Below are 12,251 nucleotides of genomic sequence, written 5' to 3'. Positions count from 1 at the left end.
TATGCTTTGGAGGAGGAGCTGTCAGGATTTGTAGATGGATTGTACATAGTTGGGGTGGGGTGGGGAGAAGGATGAAGAAAGAGGGGAACTCAAGGATAATGCTTAGATTTTTGGCTTAAACTACAGGGATGGCGAAGCAATTTATATTTTTTGTGCACCTGAATTCGTTGTATGAGATTTATACTAGACATCTTTGTGGTACACAGAGGGATTAAAAGACTCAAAACAACACTAAACAAGTCAGGAATACTTATAACACAATCTCAACTTCAGTAAAACAGTATCTCGTGGTATCTATAAAAGCATCCAGAATCACTATACAAGTCCCAGGATCATCCTTCAGCCGAGCTGCTGTTTGAAAGGAACCGTTTCCATTCTTGGTTGCCAGAGTGATCTTTTCCGAAAGGCAAATCCAGTCATGACACTTCTCCGTTTAAACACTGCACTTTGAATAAAATCCAAACTCCTCATCACAGTTCATAGGGGTTTGCATGATCAGGACCCTACCCACCTCTGCGGCCTCACAACCTACTGCCTTCCTGTGCTCATGACATTTTGGCCCTAATATCTTCAGATGGCACCTAGAATGTACCAAGCCCCTCCCTACCTCAGGGCCTTTGCACTTGCTATTCCCTCTGCCTGAAACATTCTTTCCCAACTCTTTGAATGCATGCCTGACTCATTCACATCCTTCAGGTCTCAGTGTATAGGTCACCTTCTCAACAGTCTGAGTGGGTCCCCTCTCCCTTTATCTGTAACACAGTATTCATTACAAACTGTAGTGTAGCTCAATTTGCTTTTCACTATCTGTCTCACTAGAATGTAAGCCCTGGGTGAGCAGAAAATGTGTCTGCCTTGTTATTTGTTCCTCCTAGAGCAGGTAAAGCCTGCAAGTCATACTGTACCTTGCCAAAGCTGCCTTTCCCCAGCACCATCAGGAAGTTAAAATCAGTCAGTTTCATCCGGTCCCTGTTGCCATTGTTGTCACATTTGGATATGGTGTTGGTTGTCTTTTCTTCTGGAGTCTTGGTCCCCTGACTGATCTTGGCCCTCTGGAGGGGGAAGCACATAGGAAACATCTTTAGGGTTTGAGGGTAGAGTTGTAGGATGACACATGTACACCCAGCAAGCTGTGGTTCCAGTGGCTCATGCACCCCATATTGGTGAAAAGCATGGCTGCACATCCATTCTGCAAGCCAGAAACCCGGAGGCCATCTCGGCTCCCCCATCTCTCTTTTATCCCTGGTGTCTCATCCATCACCAGGAACTGTCAAGTTCTTCCTCCTAGCTACCTCTAGACTTCATCTGCTTCCCTCCGTCTCCACCAACACCACCAGGCATCATCATCTCTCACCTGGATGACCCACTCGGGCTCCCTCCACACCAGGCCTGACGCTGTAGCCAGAGAGAGCTTTCACTCTGCCACACCCAGTCAAGGCACCTCCTGCTTAAAATGCTTCAGTCGCATCTCATTATTTTTAGGATAAGGACTTAGGTCCTTTCACTGGCCCATATGGCCCAGTATGATCAAGTTCTATCTGCCTCTCCAACCCAACATTTCTTGGGTCCTTCTTCTTGCACCCCAGTCTCATTCTCGTCTCATTTCCTTGAATGATCCTATCCCCTCCAACCTCAGGGCCCTTGCACCTGCTGCTGCTACTGCTTTGTGGATGGCGATTCTCTCCCCCTCTCCAACCTAGTTACCCCTGCTTCACATTTTCACTTCCTCAGGGAAGCCTTCCTTGATCCTCTCTGTCTGGATTAGGTGCCCTTCCTAGTTGCTCCCTTCATCCATTTATTCTCCATTTATATTGGATGCTAACTGTTCCCTTGTCTCCAACTAACAGATCAGAAACTGTGCGAGGGCAGGGAATATAGCTCATTCACCACAATTTTTCTGATGAGTATAGTTCCTGGCTAAATACATATTGAATAAATGGGAATAAATGGTACACCTCAGTGTAACGGGGAGAGGCTTGTTGCTGTGAGCAGCAAATGGAGGCTCTGAATCACTGCAAATGCTTTGGAGTGTGGCGAGAAGAGGTCATCAGCGAGAGACCTGCAACCACCAGGAGTTTGTCCTGGACTCGCTTTTGGGAATGAGAGAAGCGTGGAGTTGAAAGTTCAGGGTAGGCTCCTGACTTTGACGTGGACAAGCTGTGTGACCTGAGCAAGTCAGTCGGCTCATGGAGCCTATCATGGATTGAATTGTGTCCCCCCAAAACGTATGTCAATTTGGCTAGGCCATGATTCCCAGTATTGTGTGGTTGTCCACCATTTTGTCATCTGATGTGATTTTCCTATGTGTTGTAAATCCTGTCTCTATGATGTTAATGAGGCCAGATTACAGGCAGTTATGTTAATGAGGCAGGACTCAATCTACAAGATTACATTGTGTCTTGAGTCAATCTCTTTTGAGATATAAAAGAGAGAAGTGAGTAGACACAGGGGGACCTCATACCACCAAGAAAGTAGTGCCAGCAGCAGAGCATGTCCTTTGGACCTGGGGTCCCTGTGCTGAGAAGCTCCTAGACCAAGGGAAGAGTGATGACAAGGACCTTCCTCCAGAGCCGACAGAGAGAGAAAGCCTGTCCCTGGAGCTGGCGCCCTGAATTCACACTCCTAGCCTCCTAGACTGTGAGAAAATAAACTTCTGTTTGTTGAAGCTATCCATTTGTGGTATTTTTGTTATAGCAGCACTAGATAACTAAGACAGAGCCCCTCTGCCCAAACATCCCCACATCTTCCCAGCTCTCTTAGAGCACAAGCTAAAGGGGACAGGCGACCTGATGTCTCTGCTCCTTCTCCTTGTCATCTCGCTCACTCAGCTTCATCCTGGCCTCTCTGCTGGTCCTTAAATGCACCAAACCCCCCTCTGCCTCAGTGCCCGTGCACTCGCAGTTTCCTTTACCTGGAGTGATCTTTCTCCAGAGTTTCCTCACTTCTAATAAGAGACCCTATTCCCTGACCACCCTACATAAAACAGCTCCCAGCAGTCCCCGTGACCTACTTCACTTTCTCCCTATCACTTGCCATCCATCTTACAGACCATACATTTTCTTCTTTGTTAATTTACTGTCTTTCTCCTTCACTGGAACATAAGCTCCATGAGGACAGGCATTTTTTCTATTTTGTTCTCTGCTGTTTCCCTAGTGCCTACAGCAGTGCCTGGCATAGAGTAGGCACTGACTCGTATTTGGTAAGTGGGCCTCTCTAAACCTCAGCCCCCTTTTCTGAAAAATAGAGACAACAACAACATCAGATAATGCATTACATAGTTCTTAGCACCGTCCCTGGCACGTAGTAGATGCTTAATGAATGGTAGCTATTATGATTGTTGCATTATTCAGTTGTCTTTTGAAGACAAATCTTTCAGGGATTCTGATATCAGGGAAGATGCATTCAGCAGATACTTACTGAGTACCTGCTACGTGCAAGGTGCTACTCCAATTGCAGGCGATACATCAGGGAGCAAAACAGATAGACATGCTCAAAGAACTTGCATTCAAGCAGGGACTGGGTCCTCCACACTGAGCCCAAAAGATATGTCGGAGTTACCCAGGTGAAGAAGCTGGTGTCTGCAGCAGGAACGGTATTTATAGAGCAGAGAACGAGGTACGTTAAGAAATTTGTTGTTAGCTGCCATCGAGTCAGCCCCTGACTCTTAGAAAGAAATGCTGCCCGGTTCTGCGCCATCGCCATGATCGGTTGCAGATCAAACCATCATGGGCCATAGGGTTTTCATTGGCTGATTTTCAGAAGTAGATCACTAGGCCTTTCTTCCTACTCTGTCTTAGTCTGGAACTCTGAAGCTCCACTGAAACCTGTTCAGCATCTCAGCAACATGCAAGCCTCCACTGACAGATGAGACCCATTGGCCAGGAAATGAATCCAGGTCTCCCTCACGGAAGGCAAGAATTCTACCACTGAACCACCAATGTCCTCTACATTAAGGAACTAAACACTACTAATTCTGGCTGGAGCATGGGGTGCAAGGCACGCGTGGCCCGGGACACGGCCATAAAGGTTACAAGGACCTTATAAAACACACTAAGAAGTTTGTACTTGATTCTGAGGTTGATGGGTAGCTTCTGAAAGGTTTTAAGCAGGGCCATTACACTGAGAAGATCACTCTGGGTACAGGGAAGAGACTCATTTGGAGGCTGTGATGTTGGAGACCATTAGGAAGTGACTGCATAATCAAGGTGAGAAATGATGGGGCCTGGACTCGATGTCTGCCGTGTGGATGGAACAAAGTGGACCTGTTTGGGAGACAGAACTATCTGGGCTGGGTGATGGATTGGATGCAGGAGAAGGGGCATCAGGGATGAAGGCTAACTTCTGGTTTCTGTCTTGAGAACTAGAGGATAGTGCTTTTCACTGAGATGAGAAGAACTGGAGGAGGAGCAGGTTGGGAAGTGTGGGCAAGAGGGTAGGAAGAGTTGACTAGCTTGATTTCAGACATGTTGAGATTCCCCCTTCACAGTGGCTTCAAATTGTAAGGTTTATTTCTTCCTCACGGGATTCATGTTTCATTGTAGCCATTCAGGGACTAAGGCTGACAAAACACCCACCATTTTTTCTCTTTTTGTAATTCATGTTTTAAAAATTGAGATGGATACAAGGAAACGCACAAATCTTAAATGTACCATCCTGTGAATTCTGACAAATGTATACACCCATGTAACCCATAATCCCCTGCGTGGTGCAAACAGTTAACGCGCTCAGCTGCTAACCCAAAGGGTGGAGATATGAGTCCAACAAAAGGTGCCTTGAAAGAAAGGCCTAGCAATCTAATTCCAAAAAACTAGCCACTGGAAACTCTATGAAGCAGTTCTACTCTGACACACACAAGGTCACCATGAGTCAGAATCAACTAGACAGCAACTAGTTTTTGTTTATATTTTAACCCATACCTCAGTGAAGATACAGGACATTTCCATCATTCTCAGAAACTTCCCTCATGCTCCTTATCAGTCAATTCCACACCCTCGAAGGCAATCTCTATTCTGGTTTTTAGACCCATAGGTCAATTTGCCTGTTCATGAACTTCGCCTAAATGGAAATATTGAGCATCTTACCCTTTTGTGTCTGACTTCTTTCCCTCATCATAATGTTCTTGAGATTCAACATGCTGTTGTCGCATGAACCAGCAGTGTGTTCCTTCTACTTGCTGGTTGGCATCCATTGTTTATGTTCATCTATTCGCCTGTTTACGGGTATTTGGCTACTAATAAGGCTGCTGCAAACATATTTCATCAAGCTATTTTATAGTAGGAGCCCTGGTGGTGCAGTGGTTAAGAGCTCAGGCTGCTAACCAAAAGGCTGGCTGTTGAATCCACCAGCTTCTCCTTGAAAACCCTATGGGGCAGTTCTACTCTGTCCTGTAGAGTTGCTATGAGTCAGAATCGACTTGATGGCAACAGGTTTGGCTTGGGTAATTTTATAGTAAGGTATGTTGAGGCTTAAATGTCTCTAGGACAACCAAGTGCAAATATCCAACAAATAGTTGCATATGTGGTTTGGGGATTAAGAAAAGATATCAGAATTTGAAATAGATAAATGGGAACTATTGGCATAGAGGTCGTAGTTAAAACCACGACAGCATCAAAAACCAAAACGCCAAACCCGTTCCCATCGAGTCGATTCCGACTTACAGTGTCCCTATATGTGACAGAGTAGAACTGCCTCATAGGGTTTCTAAGGAGCAGTTGGTGGATTTGAACTGCTGACCTTTAGGTTAGCAGCCATAGTTTTTAACCACTGTGCCCCTAGGGCTCCATGAGAGCATCAGGGAGACTGCAAATAAGAAGAGCACCTAGAATAGAAGCTGCATTGGTTTTCTTGGGCCATGTTCTCCTGCAATCCCAAATCCTCACTCTCCAGTCCCGAGATTAGCCCAGGCTGGCCTGACATGAGCACGCTCCTTCCTGCCTCTCCACCCCACTGAATCCTGGCTCAAGATCCACTAGATTCATGCACTCTATTCTTCAGCCTGTGAAGGTCCAAGTCCTGACTGTCCCTGGGGCCCAGTTCCCATTTGCAGCCAGTGAGGTTTACATTCCACCTGTGGGTTCTGCAGACCCTCCCAGTGAAGTATGAGTGTGGAGCTCAATTTGCCAATTTCTCCACTTGGCTTTGCTTAGAAGAACTGTGGATAAGGAAGTGCTTTTTCTATCTTACAATGAGCAGCAAGTAGCCAACAGCTTCATTCCTCAGCTCTGCAAGCTCCCCTCTCTTATCTGAATTTGGGCCTGAAGCCCTCTTTCTGTACTCCACCCCAGTTTGACTTTGTGACTTTTTCATATGTATGCCATCTCAGCTTCTAGAATCCAGAGCCGAAGTCTAAAACCCTGTTGACCTGTTCTTCACAGTGTTTGTGTTTGTGGTTTTAATATTTAAAGAAGTTGCCAATTGCTAAAAATCAGGTGTCTTACATCCCAGTTAATTGGCCTAATATTATGTTTAGTGCTTCTGTTCTACCATCTAGTACGTTACATAGTGCCTGGGGTTTTAAAAGCTTGCAAGCAGCCATCCAAAGCACAACAATTGGTCTCTGTTTGCCTGGAGCAACAGAGAAGAGTTAGGAATAGGAGGAGGAAATGGAACGTGTGGATAACTGCCTCCATGAACAACTACCGCCTTTGCCATGAGACCAAAACTGGATGGTGCCTGGCTACCATTACTGAACATTTTGATCAAAGATTCTGTAGAATAATTCTGACCAAAAGGCGGGAAATGCAGAAAAGAATTTCAAATTCTCATGCAATCTAGACATTCAGGAGCCATGGAGGCTGAATGCACCCCTGAAATTACTGCCCTAAAATAATCTTTAAACCTTAACGCAAAAATATCCGCTGAAGTCTTCTTAAAACCCAACAGTAATTTAGCTTAACTAGTAAAGAATGTGTCTGCCTTGAGCATTGCACTCTTTGAAGATCTATATGGGATCAAACTGACAACAGCAACATGAAAGATTAGATAGGAAACTTAGTGGGCAGTGAGTTTATGTTAATGAGGGAGGAACAATTTGGAAAAGGAAGATAAGAATGGTTGCACAATTTGAAGAATGTAATCAATGTCACTGAATTGTACATGTAGAAATTGTTGAATTGGTGTGTTGCTGTGTATATTCTCAACAACAACAACAAAATAAAATAAATTAAAAAAAATTAGATGTCCTGTAAAAACCTAGAGTCCCAGCTTCTTCTGAAAAAGTAGATCTGGCAACACTGGGCCCCATCCCATAAGGTGTGGAGCTGAGCAGTGGCATCCCCTTTAGATGGGGCATGTGATCTCTAGTTTACCATAGTCCCCACCATGCCCTGCTGTCTTACACCAAGCTTGTCTCCTTTCTTGTTATCTGCCTGGCTCCTGAAGGCTGTTGGATTTGTGACCCGTACACAATGAGCCTTTGGAGGACAAGAACCCTGTCCTGTATTCCTCTAATTATCCCACGTTTCCCAGGAGCCTCGTGCCTAGCAGGTATTCCACGAAAGAGTGAACATTTTAAAATTGAGGCCAAAATTACAATCTTCTTTTATCTTCTTGTGTTGGATAGTCCTTTAAAAACAGGAGCACACTAATGGCTGCCCTTTCATGTCCACGATGCTGAGCCCTGGAACTTGGTGCTCAAAGAGAAAGCAAAGACATTACTCTTCTAAGCAAAGAGCCCCACCGCTCTCCAGACATTAGGGGAGAGGGAAGCGCCTCAGCAGCCAGGGCCAGGGCTTCGCCTCATATGATTAACGCCTGTCCTGGCTTGACTGCCTCTGCCACCCCACCCTACAAGGAGCTACTACAGGTCCTCTCAGCTACTCAGCAGTGGAAGCAGAAGGCCCCTGTAGGCAAGGAGAGGAGTCCCCACAGATTCTCCCCAACCCCTGAGCAGCTCTTCCAAACCCAGAAGGAGCAAGTTCTGAGCTTTAGTCATTCCAAAGGGGGAGCTGATCATGATAATGAAAACAGTAACAACACAACAATACTAGCATTTGAATGCTGATGACATGCCATACCCCTTTCTAAATGCATCCTCTCACTTAATGCTCACCATCCCCATTTTACAGATGGGGAATCAGAAGCTCACAGAGATAAAGTATCTCATCTACAGTTACTCAGCGGGGAAATGGCAGAACTGGGATTCATATCCAGATGGCCTGGCTCTTGAGTCCATGCTCTTACCCATCAGACTACACTGCACAGACCTGGCCACTGGTGTCCCACCAAGACCCCCTGGCACTCAGCTCTCTATACCTAGAGCTGCTTACTGCAAACATCTGTGGCTATTTGCCTGTGGGCTTATTTTCTGGTGGCAGAAGCAAGCACAGCCTACAACAGGGCAAATGGAAAACACTATCAAGTTCATTTCCCTGGAAACAGCCCTCAACCATTGACAGAAGGAAGACTATCAGTCGCTGTCAAGTTGACTTTGACTCATGGTGACCCCATATGTGTCAAAGTAGAACCGTCCTTCCATAGGGTTTTCAATGGCTAATTTTTCAGATGTAGATCACCAGGCCTTTCTTCTGCAGCACCTAGGGGTGGACTCAAACCTCCAACCTCTGGGTTAGCAGCCAAGTGCATTAACTGCTTACACCACTCAGTGACTGACGGAAGGAGAGCTGGTAGACAGTACCACAGTTTCCTTGTTTCTTGATTGGGAAAACTCTCAGAAACGTATTCTAACACTGACTCCCAGACCTCCAAGATTACAAGCCAGTTGTCCACAGTGATAACTTGCTTGATACCACAAACTTTCCCCCCTTCCCCACCTCACTTCCCCTCTCCTCTGTGGTGCCTCCTGGGGTCACCTCCCAAAGAAACTACTTGCACTTAGATATGCAGAGTCTGTTTCTAGGAAACTCAAATTAGGACAATGACCAGCTTTGGGATCTTGGAAAATTACTTAACGTCCCTGAGCCTCAGTTTTCTCATCTACTAAAAAAAAAGGCAGAGGGAGGAGATAATAACGGCACTCCATTTAGGGTTGTAAGGATTACATTAAATGCATTAATACTTGTCAAGCAATCAGAATAGTAAATAATAAACACTTTGTTAAATAAATAAATTCTAAGCCTGTCAGAAAACTCATTCTGAGCCATCCAAAAAGGAATCTTCCTTTTCCTGGCCTGTCGGCAAGCCCACGGTCCAAATGCACGCCCCCAAATGAAGCCAACGCTGACGTTCTGACATGTACCACGTGTGATAACTGCATGAAGCTCACCCTACCATGAAATTCTATTACCCCAATTCCAGCAGCTCAATTTTACCTTCACTCAGAATTTCTCCAGATAAGAGGCTTGAAAGTAATTTCTGAGTTATTCCGGGTGCTAATTGGTTATTGCACAGGGATTACATTTCTCACATTCAAGGTCAACTGAAATTCTGAGAACAATTTTTGGTCTGCTGGAAATATTTTTTTAATCAACAACTATGGTATGCAGCGATTATAATTCAGGCATAAACAAGCATTTGCAGGCTCTTTGGTTGAAATAAAGGGACACACTTTGTTGCCTGGAGATAAAACAATCCTTTACTTGAAGCCAATAACTGACCCAGACAAATGCTCTGTTCACGTAGGAAACGTTTTCCTTGGTGTTCTGAAATGTCACCCCAGCTGCCCTAAGACGGAAGAAATCATTTTGCAAAACTGAGGCTTTGCTTTATACGAGAAAATACTAGCCTTGGTTTTTCACCCATGATAGTACGTTTTTAAGTGTAGCACCAAATGGACACCACTTCATCAGAAAGTTGCAGAAAGAGATGAGAAGTATCCTTTGGAAGGGCCGCCTTCCTGTCCTAATTTGTATCAAGCAGTGTTCAGTTCATAGCTGTACTGGGTGAGAAAGTCCCTTAATCAACTAACTCACGGGGATCTAGGCCTCTGGGCTCTAGGGCGATGGTTCTCAGTTACTGAAGTCACTAGAGAATGACTGAGAAACCCAAGGCCAACATGTTCATTCCACTTGTTCCCAGGAAAGGAGGCCTCGCTGGATCAGAAACATGACTGTACTCCAGGCCGTGTGGAAGACACAGGCTCAACACAAGGGTCCTGGAAATACCGAAGTGTGATTTCTGTCAAACTGAGGGAGAAAGTAATATGGTTCATAGGATAAATGCCCAAATCCTTGCCAAGGCAGACATGGCCCTGCTATTCTGGCCCCACCTACTTCTCCAGCCTTACCTCATATTCATTCCTTGGCTTTCTCCACTCTACCCATACTGGCCTCCTTTCAGTCCCACATAGTTGTTGTATAACTCCCCACCACAGGGCCTTTACACATGCTATTCTCTCTGAATGGAATGTTCTTTCTCCTTCTTGACTTGCTTAACTCCCATGGTTGTTTCTTAATGATGCCTTCCCTGTCCTCTCAGACAAGGTTATGTTTCCCTATGATAAGCTCTCAGAGTACCATAGACCTCTCTTTCATAGAATTTTACATGGTCATGGTTTTGTTTTGTTTTGTTTGTGTGATTGTTTAATGAATAACAATAATAATCTATTTCATTTTAGCAATGCTAGTTTATGCATTTTTCAGAGTTAGTAGGCCATAACTGTTTATGTAGAATCGATGATTTCCCACCAGATTCAGTATATTGAGTTTGTGTGAACAACACAATGTGTTTATCCTTTATAAAACTACTTTAAAATCACTCAATGTGTATATAATGAAAAATACTCAAACCCATTTTCCCCAAAACAATTTCTTTGTAAATCTGAGATGTGTTCCTACACAACTGCTATTCTCAAAGGCTGAAAACTGGATTTATTTGCCCCCCAAAGAAGGGAAGGAATTTATTTGAAGTAGAAGCACAGCCAGCACTATAGCCCAAGGTCAGAGCCAATGTCCATCCATTTGATAGGACTGTTCTCCCACCCATAGGGTATTTCATGGAGTCACCAACACAATCAATTCATTTGTTAATATAGCATCATTCTGCTGATACATTCAAATACAGATTCAATTTATCAGCAAGCCTAGTTGGCTCAGTCTCCACAATGCATCACTAATTTGTCTACTTTTCATCCACCCTTACTGTCATCCCAGCCCAAGGCACCATCAAAACTGGGGAGTGAATGAGCTTTTAAGAGGCAATGTTTAAATCTGAATGAGGGTAGGTACTCAGGTATGACTTCACAAAGCAGGTTAATACTTAACTGGGGCCTTGAAGGATGAATAGGAGTTTTCTGGGGGAAGGAGTAGCACTGCAAAGGCACAGAGTCATGAAAGCCATGGTAGAAACCACACCATAAAGAGGAAAAATAGCACAGAGGCAGACTCATCTGGTTCCCATTGATACAGAAAGAAAAGAACCTAACCTCAAATTTCTGCCGCAGTTCCTCGTTGCCCTCACTTCCTTCTGGTGGCACAGGCACATTGAAGTACTCGCCTTCCTCCTGGCTCAGTAACTTAAACCTAAAAGGAGACAAGGGAACAGGACAAATTCCGTGACTCTCTACTTGTTATTATTTTGTTGATTAGGATAAGAGAAAAAGGCCTTAAAAAAAAGCCCCTATCTTAAAAAAAAAATGATAACATTTTTTGTTTTTCTTATTTTGTTTGTTCATTTATTTTTGTAGCCAAGTACACATATATTCTTGGAACTATTCCATGGACATAAGGAAAAAAAAAGTATATTCTGTGTTCATAGGATGCAAAGCTCCCTCTCTCTCTTCTCACACACACACACACAAAATTGAGTTTTTTTAGTTATATCATTCAATTACTATATGTTTTTACCTACTTTTTGTCTATTAAGTGCTTTCTTATTCTGAAAGAATGCTATTAAAATCTTCCGCTCTCAGTGCTTCCCTACCATGTTCTCCCAGCATATCCACTACCTTTTGCTTTACACATTTATCCATCTTGCTGTCCTGGCACCCAGCTGCGTTTGGATGACCATAAACTTAACTTCATGATGCTATTTTTCTCTGCAGATGCTTGCCCCAAGTGTTCCTTATTCAACCTCTGGAAAAAGGGCATCCCTTAGTGGTTAAGAGCATAAGCCCTGGAGTCAAACTGTGCCTGGAGTCAAATCCCGCCTCTGTCCCTGCCATGTTGTCTAACCTGGATAAGGTCATGAGGCTCTCTGCACCTCAGTTGTACTAATCTGTAAACTGAAATAAATGTGCCTTTCTCCTAGGATCGTGGTGAGGCTGAAATATGATGATGCATGTAAAACGATTAGAGCAGTGTTCCGCATCTAGCAAGTGTTCAAGAAATGCCATCATCAACAACATCATTATTGCA

The 12,251-nt window shown here is 44.3% G+C and overlaps 1 protein-coding gene across 3 annotated transcripts in view; it reads right to left on the bottom strand.

The window, feature by feature from the left end:
• The window catches only part of PRKCB (protein kinase C beta), a 396,410-nt gene that overhangs the window by 109,416 nt on the left and 274,743 nt on the right, over nt 1-12,251 (bottom strand). For all 3 annotated transcript variants that reach the window (XM_004373342.2, XM_004373341.3, XM_023728531.1), the window contains 2 exons: nt 11,321-11,417; nt 906-1,052 (listed from right to left, as the gene is read on the bottom strand). In XM_004373342.2, the coding sequence (XP_004373399.1) occupies nt 906-1,052; nt 11,321-11,417 (244 nt within the window). The remainder of the gene's footprint in view (nt 1-905; nt 1,053-11,320; nt 11,418-12,251) is intronic.

The sequence above is a fragment of the Trichechus manatus genome, unplaced genomic scaffold (assembly GCF_000243295.1).
Source record: "Trichechus manatus latirostris isolate Lorelei unplaced genomic scaffold, TriManLat1.0 scaffold00024, whole genome shotgun sequence".
In the NCBI taxonomy this organism is placed as follows: domain Eukaryota; kingdom Metazoa; phylum Chordata; class Mammalia; order Sirenia; family Trichechidae; genus Trichechus; species Trichechus manatus.
This window is presented reverse-complemented; position numbering and strand designations above follow the sequence as displayed.